We start from the raw sequence: 23836 nt of genomic DNA, 5'->3' as shown, positions 1-23836 counted from the left end.
GAATGGTCATAATCTAGATCCTATAACCCTGAGAACCAAATAAAATACTCACTCACACTTTTACAGACTTTTACAAAGTAATTGGTTATCTCATTATATTACAATCTTATTATATATTGCCATGAATCAGTAAAAACGGTTATATTTTTTGGCTTTTTTTTGTCAGATGGTGGATGCTAGAGCAATTGTGGTACAGATGATTTTATAAAGTAATCAAAAATTTAAATTTAATATGGGTACCTCTCTATAGACTTTCTGTCTAAAGAAAGTCCGAATCCAAATCCATCATTAGGAATGTTGTTCAGGAATCTAATTGATTTAAAACTATACCAATATGTCATAAACTAAAGCTCAGCTATAGCCACATGTGAATATACCACTGGGTGCTGCACACTTATCTATTTTGAATATTTTTGTAAATTGTTGTATGATGACCCTGACGAAGGGCTTAAGACTAAAGTGTCTGTTGCACAAGTTGTTCTAAATGCTGCAAGTGCTGTTTTGACACAGATGATATTTAAAATAGACGTTGTATCACAGCCGTCTAAAGCTCAAAACGTTCTTAAATAGCGAGATTATTAAATTAGCTAGATTTGCGACAGCTTTGCTTGCTACTTTAACTGGTGTGTCCTGTGACCAGAACTGGCCTGCCTTTCTGAATCGCTAAATTAAGGGATCAGATTCATGAACATTCTTTTGTGTGTTTGTGTGTGTTTCAGTCTGGTGTGTCTGTCTGTGCACAGCTAATCTCACACCACTGGACCAATCACTTTAGATTTGTTTTGCACATTTATGGCTATATGCTCAAGGACTGCTCATGGTTGCAGTGATTCATCATTTCTGATAAATCTCTTTTATTGATTGTTAATCTTCATTGACTGCTGATTTATTGCTCCTGTTGACCAACTCCTCACTGCTCTGGTCAGTAGTGTCTGCCAGTCACCAACAACTCATCCAGTTACATAGCAAAGACATTTCCAACAATTGTCTTCTCTAAAAGCAAACTATACTTGGTCTGTTGGAGGCCCCGCAAGTTTGACCACAGGATCATATTTGTGTTTATTCATGTTACTCGAGCAAAACACAAAAATGTGAACAACAGCAACATTAAAACGTTGCTTTCTTTCATGATCCGTGGCCGGATCAATAATAACCATTATTACTGCTTTGTACCTGTTGTGGAAATCCCATATACATCAGAAAACCACCCAATCATGTCTGGATTAATAATATAGTCTGGTTGTACAGACAGCTCAGTGAATTTCATCATCTCTGGATGACACCTATTACTACACCTATCTGTACCCAAAATAAAATAGTTTTGCTTTGACTTGACTTAATTGCAACACATTTTAAAAAGTATACAGGAATAAGTATGACATAATGGAAATGTGTAAAAAGTCTGAATGCATGTTTTGTCAGATCTGTCTGCAAGCACCTTTTTAAAATGCTTGTTTTCTGAGTGATGTTTGGATCAATCAAAGCGATGCTATGCAGAAGATTCTCAACTTCAGAGATCTGAGTTTCCTTGAGTGCACTTAAGCAGTTTATTCTCCCTCTCTTCCTGCAGCATCTGTCCTACGGTAACGGCAGTCTTCATGTAGATGCGGCCTTCCAGCAGACACTATGGAGTGTGGCTCCCATCTGTTCTGGCAGTGAAGTAGCACAAGGTACACCTTTCTGTTTCTCTTTTTCTATTGTTCTCTCTACTATGGAATTAGGACACGGCCAATTTCTTTGGTTGTGGCCGGTCCTAGTCCGTTACAGGCTACAGATCCCATGATGCAAAAAGTGACACATGATAGAAAGACACACGTGCAGTCAGCTTTGCTGGTCTTAATATATCTGAACAGGCGGGTTCCCATGTCCATGTCATGTTTGACAGTGTGCTTTTAAGTGTGCTGACGCTTTTCCTTCCTTCATTCACTTGCATCTCTTCCTCAAGGATGTCATATAGAGATGTAAGGAAGAGATGCGAGGACGGAGGAACTGAAGCTGCCAAAAGAGAAATCCTTGGTTCCATAGCATCAGTCTGAAGTGATGTCAGTCTCCTATGACATGCTGCAAAGCTGTCAAACCCACTCGTACCTAAGAATGTCCACAGAATAGCTTATTTAACCCTTTGAAAATGACCCACATTCATTCCCTGTTATTTAATGCTGGCTGTGTGTTTGAATATCTTTATTTTATTACAACAGATCATTATATCCATTTTTGCTTTCATACTTTATGAAGAAAAATAGTTTTTGTATTATTACATCAAGTTTACACCCATGGGTCAAAAATGACATTGTACATTAGAAACGTAGTGATACAAAAAGTGATACACTAAATTAACAATTTGAGTATATGTGTAACTATGTTTGTCTTATTTTTAAGGTTTAACTTTAAAAGAGTTGCTTGAACCACCAGATTACATTGGAAAATCACATATTTTAACATTGGAGACTTATTAGAGCCACCAAATAGTAATTTCCATTGGAAAAACACCAATTTAACAAGATAGGATAGTTAATATTTGTCAGGTTTTAAATTGGTGATTGGTAAATTAATGACAATATATAAACACCTTCTAAGGCACCGCATGGGTCAAAAATGACCTTGTGCAGAAGTGTAGTGATAAAAAAATAGTTTTTTATTCAACAATTAAGAAATGAAAACAAAAAATTAGTATGTATGATGATCAAAACCAAGTTGTTTGAGGAAAACCTGCAATACTGAATGATGAAATTAATTTATTGCAAAGATATAGAATATAAAAACTTAGTCGGGTCACTTTAGACCCATGTTGTGCATCAAGGGGTTAAAACCTTACAGTAGGCCTCATCATTCATATATAAATATATAAATATGAAATTGTTTAAAGTAGTCAATTTATTAATAGTATTAGTTATGTTTTTATTATCATTCAATAGCCTTTAATACACCACGTAGCCGTGTATATGTTAGGGATGTGATTGATCGATGATCTATTAAGGGTTGAATTTGGTCGATCAATTGAAATTTTAAATAAATCTGTGTATTTTTTAATTCTAATTTTATCTATGACTGCGTATAATTTCGCACTGAACTGAAACACGGCCGAGCGTTCAGTTCTGCAGCCGTACGTCAATAAGTCAATGAGCTGAGAATTAAGTTGGATAAAGCTACAGTTTGCAAACTAAAAGTTGCAATAACAAGTATAAAACATAGAGAAATACAAGTATTAATTTGAGCAAAACTAGCTTACTGTATCAAACCTTGCTAGCATGAATTACTAGGTTTCATTTGATCCAAACTCATTTAAACACAAAACACATTTAAATATGCAAGATTAGTGTGAAAACTAACCGCATGCCTCTTCGGGGCTTAAACATAAAACTTAGAACTCCTTGACGTTATCTTTACAGTTGAATCTCAGTTGAGTTAGTTTTACGATGGACAGGATCAAGTCTCTTTTCGTTCTTTCAAATTAAAAGCGTCTGTTATCAAAACAAGTTTTTGCATAATACTGTAAAAGTACTATGCAAAAGCCTGTATGCATGCAGCGATGTATGTAATAATAGTATGCATGTATGCATGCAGCGATTAATAGATTAATTAATTGTTAACGTTATAGATAATCGAGTTGATAGGTTTCTTCCAAACGCCTATCCCTAGTATATGTGTTAGAGGTAGACCGATATATCGGCCGGCCGATATATGGGGCCGATATTTGCGTTTTTTTTACTTGTATCGGCATCGGCCGATACGTGCCTGATCAATTAGCCCATTTCACTGAGCCAACAGCAGGCAAGGCTCGGTGCAACATCTGCCATTCTCTGGTGAGCTGCTGCTGATACCGGAAAAAAGAAAAACACATCAAATATGTGGATCATCTGAGGCGCCACCACCTCCAGGCCTAGAACAACATACACATTGTTTGCTATCCAACTGTTAATATGTTTTGTTTGTTTTGTTAATAAATGTTTCTTTTTTTGTTTAAATTGAGACTTGTGTAACATTTGTTATCATTATGTCATTTTTATCATGTAAATGGAGGGAGAAAATGTGTCAAAATAATAGGTATCGGCATCGGCCTTAAAAAACCTGTGTCGGTCGACCACTAATATGTATATGTATTGTATAATATAAAAGTAAAAATTAATTTTAAGTTCATCACACACCAGGTGATGGTGCATTACATTGCGTCTCACAGAGTAACTGTCTTTGATCATATTATCTGTAGATCACTGACTATAATCACAGCTGACTCCATATCGTACATAACATAAGTAAAGGAAAGAAAAGTATTTATTGGATTGCATATTGATCTTTGCTTGGTAGCTTGCATATATTCTTCGCTCTCATAATAAATATGAGAAATAGTATTTGTAAGAAGTCAGCCTGTATATTACAATGCACTGATCGCCCACTCCCGGGCCTGTCTGGCAGTGTCTCGTCACCCTGTGGGCATGTGCTGCTCCATTTCTGCCCTAAATGTAATTAAAATGAGGGTCTCCTCTATGCCTGCGTCTAAAACAAGAGAATGTATCAAATTCTCGGTTAAGATTTATGTAACGTGTTAATCATTTCTATAAAATGAGGCTTAATGAAGGAGCGGTGTGTGGTAGGAATATTACTCCATTAAATCTTAAATAGCTGCAGCCCTACACCTACTAAGCATTTATCGACATGCAGCATTTCCAGGTATTAATCTGGTGAAGAACAAATGCAAAAGGAACAATCATGGACCTCTGACATTTTATGAAGACCTGCTGCAGCCATGAGAGAGGACACAAGAACGTTAATTTATTAAAAAGCAGTGTCGAAATTTGTAGCAATTCTGGTGCTTTACACAAACCTGCCTGTGTCTCTGTTGTTTGATTCATGGGTTGAGTCCCACAGTTTTTTCTACCTGTTCTTCGTCATTTTTGTCCATTGTCACTCTCCTTTCTCTCCCTTCTCTTTCGTGCAGGATTCCTGATAGGAGGGGACGTCCTGCGTGTCCTTCACGGTCACATGGACGAGTGTCTAACTGTTCCATCTGGCGAGCACGGGGACGAGCAGAGGAGGTAACGTGCACTATTGAATTACAACTAGACTCGTATATTCATTCAGAAGGGTTTATAGTCTGTAAAGCACTGCTGCTAATATCACTTGGATGGATAGGATGGATTGAGGACAAGAGAAAGAGTCCCCTGTTCAAGAACTAGTGATCATGTCATTGGGAGATCAGAGTTGGTAATATAAAGGTTAAAATTATTCACCTTAATAATATGGCACTACATCCTTTGGGTTTAATTATGTTTGTCAATGGTCTTCAGCACTTACATATTAAAAGCCACCAAGTCGTAATTAAAGTTTGGATGTTGATATAGATTACCGCTAAAAAGTTTGGGGTCAACTAGAAACTTGTTTTTGAAAGAAAAGCATAATTTAAAAAAATAAAATAACAGACATACAGTTCAGACCAGACCTGGTCATTAGGTTGCCCGGGGGCTACATCCAGCCCGTTGGTTACCCCTGTCCAGCCCATGTGAGGTTACCCGCAAATTAGAAAGAAACACAACCTAAGTGCTTTTATTTTGAAGACGATTTACGCACCTGCACAGAACTGTATTCCACAAAAAACACTGAGTTAAACTACTAAAATGGCATCTCAGGATAAATAAAAGAAAAGTTGACACAGATGTAGACTTTTTTAACAAGACATTCAAGCCTAAGACAGACTGGACCTTTCTCACTAAATATGAAAACAGAACTGAAAACATCAAAAACACTAATAAATTGCTGGTTTACTGCAAAACATACATGCTCTATGTCGTTTTTGTGGTTTTAATGTATGTCATGTTTAAAATAAATTGAAAAGTGAGATAATGATCAGCATTTTTACTGCTGTATTTGCTGCTATATACTTACTCCACATTAACATAGTCTTATAGCATGTGTTCTTACCAGTAGCAGCTCAAAACTGTATAATTCACAACATTTCATAAGGTGATTTAATTAATATCAAGATGAATTTAGTTCAGAGTATTTGTCCGTCCCTCTCCAACCTTCGTAGTATCTCATGTGGCCCCACAGGAAAATTAACTGCCCACACCTGGTCTAGTCAATGTTAATGTGGTAAATGACTATTAAGCCCGAACAGCTGATTTTCTTATAAAATATTTATTATATATTGTCAGCAACCATCACTCCCGTGTTCCACTGGCACATTGTGTTAATCCACATATAGTTGATAAATAGAAAGGCTCATTGATGATTAAAGCACCTGAGCATTATGTTAGCACAGCTGGAAACTGTTTGTGCTGATTTGAGAAGCTATAAAATGATCCTTCCTCAGGCTGGTTGAGTATCTAGAGGTAAAGTTGGAGATTTGTACAGGTTAACATTATTATTTCTACGCCTATCAATGTTTTTAATATATTTTCGATTCATTTTGTAACTAATTTCATTAACAAAACAGTTTGTTAATGATGGGAAAACAACAGACATTTTCTGGATGACCCCAAACTTTTGAGCGGTAGGGTATGCCCTTCTTCCAACATCAGAAACAGGTCGTTCCAGTCATTCCTATATGAAGTGAGTGAAACAGAGGTGATGTAAGCACAGCGCCAGCTCTATGTGCTACATGGCTGAGTGTGACAGAGACACAATGTGTCAGTAGTACTGAGGTGGGACCAAGTCATTGTTTTGCAAGTCACAAGTAAGTCTCAAGTCTTTGCCCTCAAATTCCGAGTCAAGTCCCAAGTCAAGACCGACAAGTCTCAAGTCAAGTCCCAAGTCAAAACCGACAAGTCTCAAGTCAAGACCAACGAGTCTCAAGTCAAGTCCCAAGTCCAACAGTTTGAGTTTTGAGTCCTTTCGAGTCCTTTTAACAACAGAGTAAAAATATTGACATGGATCATGTATGCTTTTTAAATCTGTATTTATCAAAACTTTTTTTTTCAAGTGCATCACAAGAGCATATTGCACTATAACTAGTTCCAAAGCAGTTTCTGTCCAGTCTTTCTAATCTCATATTGTCTCTGTGTTTTTGTCACTAATCACAAGTTATTAAGCAAGTCGAGTTGCAAGTCTCTTTACATTTTGCCATGTTGAGTCAGAAGTCATCAAATTCATGACTCCACACCTCTGGTCAGTACTAAACCTTATAGAGTCTAACATGCAGTATCTTTAGCCTGTAGTGTTAATTTCCAGTGCCTTAATTACAGGATGAGGTGCTGTAAGGTATCAGTAATAGCATTGATTTAACAAACATATAGCCAATGTAGTCTCTTAGGCTATAACTATTCTAAATGAATGTAAAAGTCACCTCTAAGATTGCAGTTTTGCCTTCCGCTTGTTTCTTTGTTTCAAGTTTGCCTCTACTTTCCCTCAGGTTTAAACACACGGCTTACTTCGACATGCAGCATTTAGCTTCTTTTTAAAGGGAATTACCGTGGCCTGCCAGGAAAGAAAGTAGCAACTCTCATTACAGACTGAGCTCTCTGCTGTGACTGAGACTACAGAGGGAGGACTATTAATAATTATAGTTTTAAGATGTTCCCAAAGGGGACAGCCATGTTGTTAAACAATGCCGATGAGAGCGACTGTGTTCTCTTCTCGACTGTCTGCTGAGGTTCGTTATGACTCATCCAGGTAGTAGTATATGTATATATCTTAGTCATGGAGTTGCAGTGGGAGATAATAAAAGGCTTGTAAGAGGCTATGTGTGCAGTGGATATATAATTAGTTTAAAGATTTAAATTTTTTTTTTCATTTTTACCCCCAGAACAGTGCACTATGAGGGGGGAGCAGTGTCCAGTCATGCCAGGTCCCTGTGGAGGCTGGAGACATTGCGGGTCGTGTAAGTATATTTTATGCATCCTGTGCACACATACAAGAAACATGGATTCATAAATATGCACTAGCTGACATGCACATCCACACGCATACAATACAGTTTGTTATTGTGTGTGTGACTCTGTGGAGTCAGTTTTTTTGTCGTCTGTAAAAGTGCTTGAAAACACTGCTAGTGATTGACTTACTGTGCAGTGAGCAGGAGAATGGTAGAGTGCATGTTCAAAATATTGCAACTTTTGCTCCATGTGTGCTTTTACAGACTCTAAATTGTTTCAATAGCTGCTACACTGTAAAAAAAAAAAAAAAAAAAATCTGTTGTTTTTACGGTACAAAAACCTGCAGCTGTGCTTGCCAGAACTTTACCGTAATAAAGTTTTACCGTATTGGTACTTTTTTTCACTTTTTAAAATATTTCGGTAAAAAGATATTAGCACTGTTGGTTTCCTGTTTAAGAATGCCATTTTATTCAATTTTTTACTGTATAAATAAAACATTTTTCCATCAAAAGAAATGCTGTTTTGCCATATAATTGACAGAAAATACTTTTCAATGCCACATAAATTAAAGATTTTACCATTAAATATTAAAGTATATTTCTGTTAGAGATATGGTGTTTAGTACATTTAACAGTGAGAAAAAGTATTTTTTTCACAAAGATACAAAATTTACAGTGGTGGCTTGTATATATATATGTTACATTAAATACATATTACAGTGTATTTTACAGTGGAGTTATGTATTTTTCAAAAAACGAAACTGTGAAAAATACTGTTTTGGCTGATATATACATTTAAGGTGTTTCATTGTTACGGAAACGGAATTTACTTATTTATCATTTTGAGGTCTTTTACTCGTTTAGCAGTTTTTCACCGTAAAATCTACAGACATTTTTTACAGTGTCGGTAACAGCGGAATCAGGACATAGTATATTTCAGTATAACATGTCGGCACCTTTTACAAACCTTGACTGATGTGCAGTTAGTTGAGTTATAGCTGCAGCATCGGCCGGTCACAACTAATAAGAAGTCAGTTCTATAAAATGAAAAATAAAAAGCTATCAACACGTGGCTTAAACTGTTACCATGTATCCTAGTGCAGTCAAATTAAACAATTTTGGGAGTTAGTCCAACCATCCATTTTCATCTGGGGGTTTATCCGGGGGCCGGGTTGCGGGGGCAGCAGGCTTAGCTAAGTATTCCAGACGTCCCTCTCCCCAGCCACAACGTCCAGCTCCTCCTGGCTGACCCCGAGATGTTCTCAGGCCAGGCGAGAGTTGTAATCCCTCAAGCGTGTTCTGGGTGTTCCCCGGGGCCTCCTACCAGATGGACGTGCCTGGAACACCTCTAGCAGGAGTTGTATTATCCATACAAATACCACTAGACCCAAAGCTTTTTATTTTAGGATTACATCCAACCGGCTACAAATTTAAAAAGAGTCATAGACATGAGAAATAACAAGAAATTGAAGAAAATGGGTAGTCTAATATTTTTTTTCATGATCGAGGAGTTCTATTGACCAAAGGAGCTATTGCTCTGTCATGGAGAAATGTCAGGAGGCTAGGAGTATAGGCAAGTGGGTTTCTGAGCTATTTACAACTTTGCCCTTAGAAAAAAAAAATACATATGCTATCAGGGGTAAATAGACACTTTTACAAATCATCTGGGGCCCTTTCTTATATTATCTAGAGAGGACAGATTTTAACTACAGTATATGATGGAAGTGCCTGGTTTTCTTTGCGCAGGTTTTAAGATATCCACTTCCTTCCTAATACAAACAGGGGAATGGAAATGTGTTGTGGGGAACCACAGCATTGAAAATAATACTTGAAAATAACTTTTTGAAATCATAATAACAATTTTGATGTCATTAAAACAATGGCACCATCTTGTGTTTTCGATGTGATGCAAGAAACTTTTTTTTTACATGTGTGTGTATACATGTATTTATAATATTCACACTTTCATTCCATATATATCATGATTTCCTAAATGGCATGCCATAGATATAACCTGTAATAATATGGGTATATTTTGACAAAAGGCCCCTCTATGTCATTTTTTGAAATCGCCCTCTTAGACCCTGCTGATCTTCGACAGTTATATATTTGAATCAGGATTCTTTGTGTCTATGTGTACTTTTAGTATTTATATCTCTGTGTGTGTTTGTGTCCAGGTGGAGTGGGAGTCATATCCGCTGGGGTCAGCCATTCAGACTGAGACATGTGACCACAGGGAAATATCTGAGTTTGACAGAAGACAAATCTCTGCTGCTGATGGACAAAGAGAAAGCTGATGTCAAGTCGACAGCCTTCTGCTTCAGGTCCTCCAAGGTGCAGAGTCCAGAACATCCACAACACTGTCTGTGCAGGCTGTAATGTGTTATTGCTCATTATGGAAGGGAATTTCCATTTCCATTTCCATTTAGTCATTTAGCAGACGCTTTTATCCAAAGCGACTTACAGGAAAAAAGGGGAACAATCAAGGTATAGTGCCATAAGAGCCATTAGTGCAGCAATAAGTGCTAGTGAGAATTCTTTAAGGAATAGAGGTGGTGCGGTGGTGTGGTGTGGTGCTAGGAGAGAAGATGCTCTCTGAAGAGCCTTCAGGAGGTTTTTAAAGGTAGAGAGGGACGCCCCTGCTCTGGTATGAACTGGTAGTGGTTCCACCAAAGGGGAACAAGAAATGCAAAGAGTTTGGATTGTCTTGAACAAACAGGTGGTAGAGCCAGGCGTCGTTCATTGGAGGAGCTCAACGGTGGTGAGGTAGCGTATGCCTGAATCAGGGAGTTCAAGTAGCTGGGTGCAGTACCAGAGACAACTTTGTAGGCGAGCATTAGAGATTTGAATTTGTCGATATATTGTGTTGTGATGTCTCCTGTCCCCCTGTGTTATTATATATTCTTTATTATTTTATTTTATCTTTTAATTTTTATTTTTTTAATTTTATTATCTTTTAATTTTTATTTTTTTAATTTTATTATCTTTTTTATTTATTTACTTACTTACTTACTTACTTACTTACTTACTTATTTTATTTTATATATTTCTCTTTTTCTTTCCTCTTCCCTCTCTTCTCGCATTAGTCCTTCTTGCTTTGTTTGCCTATTTATTTTCGTTGTGTTATATATATGTGAGCCATGTCCCTCATGTCACCTTGTTTGTTACATCATTTCACCGTTAAAATATAATCTAAAAAAATGAAATAAAATAAAAAAGATCTGAATTTGATGCGGGCTGCAACAGGTAGCCAGGGGAGCTCGATGAGCAGCGGTGTGACATGTGACATTTTTGGCTGGTTGTAGACCAGACCCGCTGCAGCTTCTATCAGAAGTTGAATAGCATGTTGAGTTAGGTGAGTCTGATTTTTCTGATGTTGGAAAGTGCAAAGCGGCATGACCGGGCAACTGAGGCAACATGACTGGAAAAGGTGAGTTGGTCATCAATCATCACCCTTAAGTTTCTCACCACCCTGGTGGGGGCAAGACACAGGGAGTCAATTTTGATGTTGATGTTGTGGTGTATTGTAGGTTTAGCAGGGAGGACCAGCAGTTCACTTTTGGAAAGGTTCCGCTGGAGGTGATGTGCCTTCATCCATGTGTTGATGTCAGAGAGGCAGTCAGAGACCCGAGCAGAGACCGATGGGTCATCAGGAGGAAATGACAGATAGAGCTGAGTGTCATCTGCATAGCAGTGATAGGACAAGCCATATGAGTGGATGATCTGACCGAGAGAGGTGGTGTAGATAGCGAATAGCAGGGGCCCCAGCACTGAGCCCTGGGGAACCCCTGTGGAGAGGCAATGCAAAACAGACAACTAGATGCACTGAGTGAGCATCCTTTCAGGTAGGAATCAAACCAGGACAGAGCTGGTTCAGCTGGAGGTGATGTGCCTTCATCCATGATGCGATGTCTGAGAGGCAGGCAGAGACCCGTGCAGACACTGAGGGGTCATCAGGAGGAAATGACAGATAGAGCTGAGTTAATTATCCTTTACTGCAGCCCCGTTCAGCCCTGTGCTTGCCATGTTATATGTAATCTGTATTATTTAACAGTATTCAGTTTGTTCCTTCCCATCTCTCTCCTTCAGGAAAAACTGGACCCTGGAGTGAAGAAGGAGGTGGATGGGATGGGCGTTCCTGACATTAAGTATGGCGACTCTGTGTGTTACATCCAACATGTTGACACCTGTCTGTGGCTCACATACCAGACTTTGGATGCCAAGTGTGCACGGATGGGTGGAGTACAGAGAAAGGTACCTGTCTGCATGAAATCTTTATATGAACGATATTACATCCTGTTCTGTGGAAATAATTCATGTTTTCTTCAACTATTACTAAATATAAATATGGTAATTTGATTATAATTATATTCATAATTATTAATCAGTGTTCCAAATTGATAGTTTAGTAACTTTATGAGACTGATTTAGGTGAATTGGCTATATTTTTCTGTTTAACAGATGTTGCCCCAACCAGTTATGACTTAGAGTTAATCAAGTCATATAATTTATTATAATAATTATTTATGAAAATTACTAATAATTTTGATAGCCATCCAACCACACTTTTGAACTGTGAGATTAGGGCTGGTCGATATGGAACAAAAGTCATATCCTGATATATTTAGGCTGAATATTGATATACGATATATATCGCAATATTTTTTATCACAAAGTGAGAGCAAATGTTCAGTCAAAGTCAAAGCAAAATATGATATGTCACAGGGTTAAATGTATGAATTGTATTCATGCCAGAGGTCAAATGAAGTTTAAAGCTTAATGATTACATTTGTTCTATTGTTGTAAATAAAGCCAATCATATCACAATAGCTGACACAGTGCTAACTTCTTCCCACTTGACATCACCACAGGGGTCATTGGATACTCTTGCCCCACTTTTTTGATTTGGCCTAAAACTGCTACTACTTTCTACTGTGTGTAATTGGATTTGTTCAGTCTGATATTACCAGTAGAAATCAGTGTTTTTTTTAAACTTTGCTAATTATTTCAGGCCATCATGCACCATGAGGGTCACATGGACGACGGGCTGACGCTGTCTCGGTCACAACATGAGGAGAGTCGCACAGCCAGAGTCATCCGCAGTACTGTTTTTTTGTTCAACCTCTTCATCAGGTGGGTTACTACACACACACACACACACACACACTGCAAAAAAGGTGTGTCTAATGATAAAAAGATAAAAACAGTAAATCTGAGGGAAATGATCTTGCTGCATGGACAGATCATTTCACTTGACAAGATTTCTTAAATTAAGATTATTAAATCTAGAAATAAGCATGTTGAACACCTAAAATAAGAAATTAACTCTTAAAAAAAGATCAATTAAAGCTGCAAGCAGCGATGAACTGGAGCAGAGTGACCTGACAATTATTTGTTTCTTACCAAGATAAAAAAAATATTTAGAAGTGTTAGATAATTGATCTTGTTTTAAGAGTTAATTTCTTATTTTACGTGTTCAACATGCTTATTTCTAGATTTAATAATTTTAATTTAAGAAATCTTGTCAAGTGAAATTATCTGTCCATGCAGCAAGATCATTTCCCTCAGATTTAGTGTTTTTATCTTGTTTTTAGACACCTTTTTCAGTGCACACACAAACACACACACACACACACACACACACACACACACAATTCCATGTTCACATAAACTAGATAAAAAATTCTTCCACTCCCCTTGCATGGCAACAGAATGTCACTTGCGAAGAACTTTTTGCAATTTACCTCAAATGTTTTCAAAAAGGAAGCTCAGGGGAAACTATGGCTTCTCAGGAGTGAAAGCGAGGCAAGGTAATAACGTAACTGCACTTAATGTATGCGACATACATGCAGAGTAGCTTGATACAAGGGAAGAAAGCTCATTTATGTAAAGCAACAAGCAGCTATATTCCTGTTTTCAGTTTCAGCAGCTGCTCTCGCTGCGTGCAGCAAAAATACTGCTGCTGTCAAGATATTGCAGCGTTAGGAACAAGCATGTTGCTGTTGCAAACCAAGGACAGTCTATCGTTTATCATAAAATGAACAATAAAACGTGAAATGGACCTAAATCACAGAACAAACAAAGCCTCTCCTCTTCAGGGAGACCATTGAACCTCTCTGTCTCTCGGGGGGATGTGAGGTGCGAGCCTCCACACTCTTTCAGCTTTCTGAGGAGGAATTCTAGAGAAAGCATTAGACAGTAAGAGCTGCAGTAGTAATTACTAAAAAAATGTACTCCCATCTTTTGGCCTATGTATAAGCCATTTGAATTAATGTAATTTTATCCTACAAAGAAGCATACAAAATCAGGCATCTCCAGTTGATCAACACTAGGTGCTGGACAGAAGAGCAGAATATAGAGTTCATAATTGAGATGATGCTCCCATGAACATATATTTATTTTACCATCATGGTGACATTTTGTGCTTTTCTTCAGACAGAATGTCTTTGTTTAATTCTCTGTCTGAAGGAGAGCATGGCGCTTGAAAAGCCACCCGGGTGTTAATATAAATAGATCTACATGGTTGCATTATAACAGCGTGAGGACTCAATTTTTTTCATCTTTGACAAGCTTGTCACAACCAACAAACTCAGTCTGAACACAAATCAAATCCTAAAGCATGTACATTTCACCTATCTGATATCACCATTACTGGTGCAGCTTGTTTCAGGTCATAAACAACAGCACGAAATCAGCAGTGATCAAAAGAGCAACAATGAGAATGTATCATATTATCTTACATTCTGTATACTCCAGGGGTCTGGACACACTAAGGAAAAAGGGGAAGAGCTCACCTCTAGACCTACCAATAGACTCAGTCAGTCTGAGTCTGCAGGATCTGATTGGCTACTTCCAGCCACCCGGGGATCACCTGGAACATGAAGACAAGCAGAACAGACTAAGAGCTCTGAAGAACCGGCAGAACCTCTTTCAGGAAGAGGTAGGGTGTGTGTGTGTGTGTGTGTGTGTGTGTGTGTGTGTGTGTATGTAAGTTTTATTCACCTAAATACCCATGAATTAAGTCAGGTTTCATACTGCTAGAGTCCCATAATCTGTTTTATAATGTTACAAGTTGGCTTTTAAAAGTAAACATGAACAAAGCCATCACATATTTTTATATTTTGGCTGACCGCTGAAGGTCAGCCCTACACTCGGGTGTGTATGTGACTGAGTGAGTAAACTACTTTGTTCAGGGGTGTGGCTTCTTGAGGTGTTCCTCAGCTCTCCGCTTCTACGTTTGCATCGTGCGCCTCTTTTCAAACACGTTGTCCTTGGCCTCATAAGGAGTCACAGTGCGTTCACTTCACTCATTTCAGTGGTGCAAAAGCGCTATTGTTCCTCTAAAGTCCGTATCATTAATCATATTATGACTTGTCTGTATTACTGGGACAAAAGCACACTAACTACTAATATCCAAAAGATTCACATCATAGACACTACCACTAATTATTCCTGTAACACATTGCCCACAAAATCACATTGACCAAAGTCAGCCATATACAAAGTTTTCACCTAGTCTTGTTGTTATTTAAACTTATGCAAATAAGTCCCTTATGGATATTAAAGGGAAAGTCACATAAAATGTCTGTTTACCTATAATTATGTGTCATGAGCCTCTTAGTGATTCACTTTTTTCCCCATGGCGTCTTTTTTCTTACCTTGCCCGGCAGCTGGATTCTTGATATCTCACAACAAGATCGCAAATCCATCTGGTCAGGCTTTATGAAGAGCCTCTCCTTACCCACTGCCGCTCCAGTTGGTTGTTCGCGTTGAGGGTCTGCCATATTTATTGCCATCCCAAACGCTGTCATAAAACAGCAAGCCTGCATTGTATGAAAGAAATATCCTATCTTTATTCAAGAGTGTAGATTTTCAGTTTGAGAGCATGATTTTATTCCTTTTCAGTGACACAGCTCCTTCTCCTGCTCACATTTATTCTCCTCAGGCTCACATTTTGTGCTCGCACTCAGATTTCTGCTGCTTTCTTTCAAAATGTGAGCATGCAAAGTCAAGGCTGACGGCTGAGCCGCACCAAAGTGCTTCACATAAAAAAAATGTTATTGCATAAAGTGCAATAAAATACAGAATTGACAATGTGTAAGAAACAAAAACAATCGCAAAAAGGGTTAAAAGACATTGCCTGCAAGAGTTAAAATGAATTAAAAGAAGAAGGAATGATTTTAAAGGCACTGAGGGATTACTCGGGGACACTATTCCCTAGCACTTGCCAGAGGAAAACTTTAATCCAAGGCAAGAGAAAAGAGGTGGGTTTTTTTAGTCATTTTGTGTCTTTTTTTGGTCATTTTGTGTATTTTTTGGGTCATTTTGTGTCTTTTTTTTTAAAGTGATTTAGTTTTTCTTCTGTCATTTTGTACCTTTTTTAGTAATTTTGTGTCTTTTTTTGGTTATTTTGATACTGCGTCCAGCGGCCCCCAGGTAATTTGAGTTTGACACCCCTGCTTTAAAACATTTAGGGATTGCGCCGCAAGGATGTGGAGGGGGAGGCAGTTCCAGAGTCTGGGGGCTGCTACTGAAAAGGCTCTTGTTAGGCTTGTGTTTTGTGTAGAGGTCCCTTTATTGCTCCAGCTGGAGCTTTGTTTCACTTGTTTCTATGTTGACGTTAACAAAAAGACTGTTTATTATCTGCCGTGTTGTTACAGGAACAAATGGAAATGTTATGTAATGTAATTTTGTGTCTTTTTTTTATGATTTTGTGTCTTTTTTAAAATAATATTGTGTCTTTTTTTGGTAATTTTGTGTCTTTTTTGGCCATTTTGTGTCTTATTTTGGTCATTTTGTGTCTTTTTTGGTCATTTTGTGTCTTTTTTTAAATGATTTAGTTTTTCTTCTGTCATTTTGTACCTTTGTTTTAGTAATTTTGTGTCTTTTTTTGGTCATTTTGTGTATTTTTTGGTCATTTTGTGTCTTTTTTAAAAAGTGATTTAGTTTTTCTTCTGTCATTTTGTACCTTTTTTTAGTAATTTTGTGTCTTTTTTTGGTTATTTTGATACTGCGTCCAGCGGCCCCCAGGTAATTTGAGTTTGAGACCCCTGCTTTAAAACATTTAGGGATTGCGCCGCAAGGATGTGGAGGGGGAGGCAGTTCCAGAGTCTGGGGGCTGCTACTGAAAAGGCTCTTGTTAGGGCCTCGGGGCAATCGCACCGAGCACTGGTCCCATACAGCAATAGCTGTAGGGACCAGTGCTCGGTGCTCGGGCGAATCCATTTAAACTTTAAACAGTAGACACAAGTCTTGTGTATCGGTGTATTAATCCACGTTTCGATAGGTCATATAGTTTTTTATCAATCCCTGTTCAATGACCATGATCATTTTTGGGGAAATTCTGAGATTATAATGGGTGTGTATTGCACGGAATGTTCGTGTCACAGTGTGTGACATCATCGCCAGAGTGTAGAGGGAGAGAAGAAATTGTCAAAAAATAAATTTGAAAACTGCGCTCCAGACTGCAAATTTCACTCTACAGAGATAATTTATACATAGAAACGTAGGAAAATTTGTCGTCTCACTCACAATCCTCTGGTAAAGCTGTCAGAGTTATAGTTTGGGCGTAGGACACACAGATGCACCGCCAAAACCACCAACAGCCTCATTGGCTCCCATATTAAAACCCGCAGGAAGATTTCAGAAAAAGGGACATTTTACAGTTTTTGTAGATCGCTCTAACAAAGCTATTTTTTTCATTTATCTTTAAAAAAAACATATGAAGACGTTCAGGAAGAACTCAGGACGCTCAAAGTGAAGTCGGATCAATGATAGGTATTATGGTTTTGCCAAAAATGCTTTCTGTCCACCTCTGCTGTCACTATGCCAGAACAGGTGTCAATTAATTCTGTTGATTGCTTTGATCTGATTGCCTTTGATCTTTGATGTGATTACAGTTACAGATACACACACACACACACACACACACACACACACACACACATGCGCGTAAGCACGCACACTCCTCACACATGCATACATATGCTTCAAACACACACGTGCACACACACACACACACACACACACAGGTAACTTTATGTGATTTTAATTACACACACACACACACACACACACACACACACACACACAGGTAACTTTATGCGATTTTCGCTACACACACACACACACATTTTGAGGTTAAAGGGCATAGTTTGAAATCTCTGAAGAATATCATCATAGTGTACACACACCGGCAGTAGCCCCCGTGGCCCCTTCAGAATTTCCCCAGGGGAAATTTTCTAGTTAATATTACAGTTTTTGATTTTACATTTTACAAAGGAAATGTTTATTAACACGTCTTTATTGTGTGGGGGGAAAAATATGTAATTGTGTAATTATCAGACCGGAAGAAGAAGAAGAAGAAATGTGAGCACTTGATTTACATTATCAAGCATATGATTTTTGACAGCAGCAGAAATCTGAGTGCCAGCACAAAATGTGACCATGAGGAGAATAAATCTGAGCAGGAGAAGGAGCTGTGTCACGGAAAAGGAATAAAATCATGCTCTCAAACTGAAAAACTACGCTCTTGAATAAAGATAGGATATTTCTTCCATAGCATTGATGCAGGCTAACTGACCACATGCAATGCCTTTGTTGCGCTCATCATAAAACACACTCCCTACAAAAGTTCCGCGCAACTTCCTGTATGCATGTAAACTGCTGAAACTGAGATAGACATTTATTATTGTCATACAAATGTTACATTGTATTAAGGATCTAATATACCATCTTCACAGTGTTATGGCGTACTGCTATGCACTGTCTATCTCTATGATTATTTCCTGAAAGCGTCCCTCTCTACCTTTAAAAACCTCCTGAGGACCCAGCTCTACAGAGAGGACCTTCTCTCCTAGCACCACACCACAACTCTACTCCTTAAAGAATCCTTTTTTTTTTTGTTATCAAATGTTTTTATTAAGTAAGTCACACAAGGTTATAGAAAACCATCTCTGTCAAATTACATTTTACACAAAGTATGCCAAAGACATAAGAACGTGTCCCAGGGCAAAAACACAAGGGGGAAGAAGGGAAGGGAGACATGACCCCACAATATTACCATCGTTGTCCAGTAACAAGGGAGACAAATAGAGATGGACGTACACAAACACACAGACAAACAAACAAACAAAACAAAAAACACACTTAATGAGGTAGAGACATAAGAAATAAGGGACCAGACATGCACAAACAGAATTAGAGGTTTAGGGCGGGCTCAGCATTTGTTTCAAAGAGTCAGCAATGTTGAGCCAAGTGTCCAGAGTCTTTTCAGAGGCTCCATTTATGCGAGCTGTAGAGAGTTCCATATATATGACATCCAAAAAAGAAAGGGTCCAGGTGCGAATAGACAGGTCATGAGGAGGTTTCCAACGAGTTGCAACCATTTTCTTTGCAGCAGTAATACCGGCATATACAGCACGCTTTAGCATTTTAGAAACATGAAGGGTCGACAGGTCATCCAAAATCAAAACACTTATGTTAACAGGTACAGCGTCATTGATTATGGTAGACAGACAGGATGCAATATTATTCCAGAACTGATACACAGGAGAGCAGTCCCAAATCATATGAAGGTAAGTACCTTGAGCCTGCATGGGGCAGAGGGTGCATAAAGGACTGTTAATTATTTTCATGTGGTGTAATTTCACAGGGGTGAGATATGTCCTATGAATGAAATTATAGTGGATCTGTTGGTGGTCTGGATTGCGTGACACTTCTGGTATGTTAGACCATACATCATGCCAATCAAACTTGTCACTCGTCAGACTTGGGCAATCGCGCTCCAGATCCTCTCTACAGGAAGGCCAAAGCGTCTAGGGATCACTAGGAACTGATAAAGCCTAGATACCATACCCTTGGTTTTTGACTCCACAACAAACAGTTTCCTCAATGGATGAACGGGCAAAGATCTCTGCCAGGGGACACCATGTGCCTTAAGTGCTGATCTTAATTGAAGATAAAAGAAAAATGAGGAACGTGGCAGACTGAATGCATTTTCTAAATCGGAAAAAGGTAACAAACCAACCTCACTAATTATGTCCTTTAAATAATGGACCCCCCGCTGTTCCCACTGTGGTGCTTTTATAGGCCTCCCACCAATCAAAAGTGATTTATTATTGAATAATGGAGAAAGTGTATGCCAGTTACAAGATATATGGCGATACTTTTCAACTAGTCTCCAAATTTTGATGATATGAGAGACAATTGGGCCAAAGCGTAGCTGGCATTGTTGATTGGAAATGTTGGCAAAAAGAACATCATGTAAAGACCATGGTTCTGTCCTAGCATTTTCTAAAATGCGCCATGAAGCGGCGACATCTGGGTCAAACCAGGTGAGGAGAGGCCTTAACACAAAGGACCAAAAATAAAGTTTAAAGTTAGGAACTGAAAGGCCGCCATCTTCCTTCCTCCTCTGTAAAGTGGCCATCTTAAGTCGCGGCCGCTTGCCTTTCCAAATAAATTTAGATACCGCTGATTGCAGTTTGACCCAATAATCAGAAGGGGGAGAGAGGGGGAGCATTGAGCTCACAAAATTAATCCTGGGTAAAACATTCATTTTAACCACTGAAACACGAGCTTGAATAGACATAGGTAGAAGCATCCATTTTTCCATGTCTTTCAAAACATTTTTCTGAGTAATTAAGTAGTTATGTTTAACAATCTGGTTTAAGGAAGGGAAAATCTCAATGCCTAAATATTTGAGTTGTTTAACAATTGGAATGCCAACAGAGATGCTTGAATTGCTAGAGGAATCATTTAAATGTAGTAGCGCAGATTTTGACCAGTTAATTCTAAAGCCTGACATTCCACCATACTCTTCACATATAGACAGAAGGTGGGGAATAGACTGAGAGGGTTTTTCTAAAAAGACCATAACATCATCTGCAAACAATGAGAGGTGATGCTGTGTATTGCAGATTGAGATAGGAGACACCATACTAGACTGGCGAATAGCTTGAGCCAGGGGCTCTAAAGAGAGGACAAATAACGCAGGGCTCAGGGGACAGCCTTGACGTGAGGATCTAGAAACTGGAAATAAAGAAGAAAAGGTGCGCCCAGTTAAGACTCGGGCTGATGGGTTAGAGTACATGACTTTAATCATTCCAATGAAAGTGTTACCAAACCCCATCCCCTCTAACACTGACCAAAGGAAAGACCACTCAAGCCGGTCGAAGGCTTTCATTGCATCAAGAGAAAGAACTGACATTGGTATCTTGCTGCCCTCTGCAGCATCAACAATGTGCAGAAGGCGTCTAAGGTTATCCGCTGCCATTCTTGTTTTTATGAATCCTGTTTGGTCAGGCTTGACTAGTTTAGACATATATGACTCCAGACGGCAGGCCAGGAGTTTCGCAAAGATTTTTAAATCTGAGTTTAAAAGGCTCAGAGGTCGGTAGCTAGAGCATTCTGATGGATCCTTATCTTTTTTCAGAAGCAAGGAAATCAAAGCTGTATTAACATCCCTTGAGAACTTGCCCTTTTCAATAGAGAAATTCACCATGTCAAAAAGAAAGGGACCCAGTTGTTCCCAGAAAGTTGCATAGAACTCAGGGGGGATCCCATCCAAGCCTGGTGATTTCCCCTTTTGCATACTCTGTACCGCCACCCTTAGTTCTTCTATAGTAACCAATTTGTCTAAGTCAGCCGATTCCTCTACCGATAATTGAGGCAAATCTAGCTTATTTAGCCATCTGACACAGTGGGCTTTGTCCAAAGAAACTTCAGATTCATACAGATCAGAATAAAAAGTCTGAAAAGTTTTGTTAATCTCCTCAGGAACAGTCCTGATAATGCCATCTGAGGATTTAATGGCAGGTATATCTGCAAAATGATCATTGGCCCTAATTCTCATGGCGAGTAGGTGACTAGGTCTAGCGCCATGGAAATAATAGCGCTGACGCGTCCTATGAATTAGAAATTCAGACTTCTGTTTTAGAATGTTAGTTATTTCTTTCTTGACCAAAGATCGTTTCAAAGCTATTTGATCAGTGAAATTCGCTTGCAGCAGTAAGTCTAACCTGGCAAATTCAGCTTCGAGATTTTGAAGTTGAAGTGACCTAGCTTTGCGTTTATTTGAACAGTATAGAATAGCATTGCTCCTAATAAAGCCTTTTAACGCATCCCACAATATCCTGGGGTCTTCCACAGAGCCAACATTAAGTCCTGCAAACATCTGAAATTCAGTGATGAACTGAGTGATGTAGGATTCATCTTTCAACAAAGAAGTGTTGAAACGCCATCTAACAGCACGTTGAGATAGTCTCCCAAGGGTGGTAGAGCAAAGGACCCCTTTATGGTCAGATAATGCTATTGGGAGTAACACTGCTTTCTCAATGGAATGAAATAGATGAGGAGACGCAAAAAGAAAATCAATCCTAGAGAAGGATTTGTGTCTACCTGAAAAGAATGAATAATCCTTGCAAGTGGGATTGACTACACGCAAAATATCTTTCAGCCCTAGGCTACTGGCCCAAGATTTCAGAGCACTTGTAGCCTGCGCCTGGTCTCTTGTGGCCCTCGCACCCGACCTGTCAACTATAGGGTCCCATACAGCATTAAAATCTGCACCAACAATGAAAGAACAGTCTGTTAACTCCAGCATTTGGCTGCTGAGTGTATTGTAAAAATTGCCATCAAAACCATTTGGTGCGTAAGCTGATACCAGAGCAATTTTCCTATTGCTATATTCTATGGTGGAGATCACAATCCTGCCTGAATCATCCGCCCAAGAAGATAGCACTTTGATTGAGAGATTCCGTTTGGCAACAATGGCCACTCCTTTTGTTTTTGTGGTTGCAGAGGAAAATGCAATTGTGTGATAAAACCTATTAGCCAGACGGCTGTTATCAGCCTGAAGTAAGTGTGTCTCCTGTAATAATGCAATGTCAATGTTTCTCTTTTTCAGTAAGCCTAGAGTACTAGCTCGTTTATGAGGAGCATTCAGTCCGCCACAGTTCCAAACCAAAAGTGCAAGCTCACCCATTATCAAAAAAATAACATAGGTATACACGTCCAAGACCTAGCAAGAGCGCAGTCAAAGTAAAGTCCCTCATTGCACTAAACATGTAAAATACAAGAACACACAAACAGACGAGACAAAGACACAAAGGGAGAGGTGAGAGAAACGGGGAAAACATAGAGCCAAAAGGCTAACAATCAAAGTAGGTCTGTGATCAAGATTGGATACGGGGCAGCAAAAAAGAAACACCCGCCCAAAGTTATACGGCTACAATATCTGGTTCCACACTACATCAACTTAAAAATCAACCCGTTTTGCTAAAAAGGGATACAAAAGGCACAAAGCCGCAGACATCACACAATAAAGAGGAGGCTTGGCATAACACACGTTAGCTAAAGTGGACCTAAGTAGCCAATGAAGAATAAAATTCAAAACGTATTCAATAAGGATACCTGGAATCATAGTCTCTGCAAATGTAGCAGTAAATAAGAGGGGAAAAAATGACTGTGGCACATTAAAAGATCAAAAACAAATCAAAATACCAGGCGCCAACGTTCATCAGATAGCTGCTTTTAATCCTCTTCCTCCATTGCGTTACCCGTTGTGGGGTTCCAAGCGTCGGCCGTCGCTAATACAGTTGGATGGGGAGTAGCACGGATCACGAAGTCCTCGGCTTCCTTAGCGGAGGTGAACGCTCTGTACCGGGTACCCTCCTTAATCTTCAGAGTTGCCGGGTAGAGCAGGAAAAAATCCAGACCTCTGTCTCGCGCTGAATCCATGGCTTGACGGAAAGCTTGACGTCGTTTCACCGTGTAATTGCTGTAGTCTGGAGAGAACCGGATTCTACGACCCTCGACAGAAAGAGGATTCTTCCGTGCAGCCTGTAGAATTGCCTGTCTGGTTGTGTAGCGGAGCACATTAAAGATCAACGTGCGATTGTTGATGGTCTTCTTATTTGAGCTCTCGCTGTAAATGCGGTGGGCCCTCATAATGTCGAACTGAACATCTGCAAGATTGGGGAACCATATAGGCAGGGAGCTCGAGAGATATTGAACAGCATTAGAACCTTC

The 23836-nt window shown here is 39.0% G+C and overlaps 1 protein-coding gene across 1 annotated transcript in view; it reads left to right on the top strand.

Annotated features, from left to right (window-relative positions):
- Positions 1 to 23836, top strand: part of LOC131959479 (ryanodine receptor 2-like) — a 241865-nt gene that overhangs the window by 97875 nt on the left and 120154 nt on the right. Inside the window, exons 7-13 of the mRNA XM_059324681.1 lie at positions 1571 to 1670; positions 4937 to 5033; positions 7739 to 7813; positions 9982 to 10138; positions 11894 to 12058; positions 12816 to 12937; positions 14561 to 14744. Coding sequence (XP_059180664.1) covers positions 1571 to 1670; positions 4937 to 5033; positions 7739 to 7813; positions 9982 to 10138; positions 11894 to 12058; positions 12816 to 12937; positions 14561 to 14744 — 900 coding nt within the window. The remainder of the gene's footprint in view (positions 1 to 1570; positions 1671 to 4936; positions 5034 to 7738; positions 7814 to 9981; positions 10139 to 11893; positions 12059 to 12815; positions 12938 to 14560; positions 14745 to 23836) is intronic.

Source organism: Centropristis striata, chromosome 21, assembly GCF_030273125.1.
Source record: "Centropristis striata isolate RG_2023a ecotype Rhode Island chromosome 21, C.striata_1.0, whole genome shotgun sequence".
In the NCBI taxonomy this organism is placed as follows: domain Eukaryota; kingdom Metazoa; phylum Chordata; class Actinopteri; order Perciformes; family Serranidae; genus Centropristis; species Centropristis striata.
Note: the sequence above shows the minus strand (reverse complement) of the source record. Positions and strands in the feature narration are given on the sequence as shown.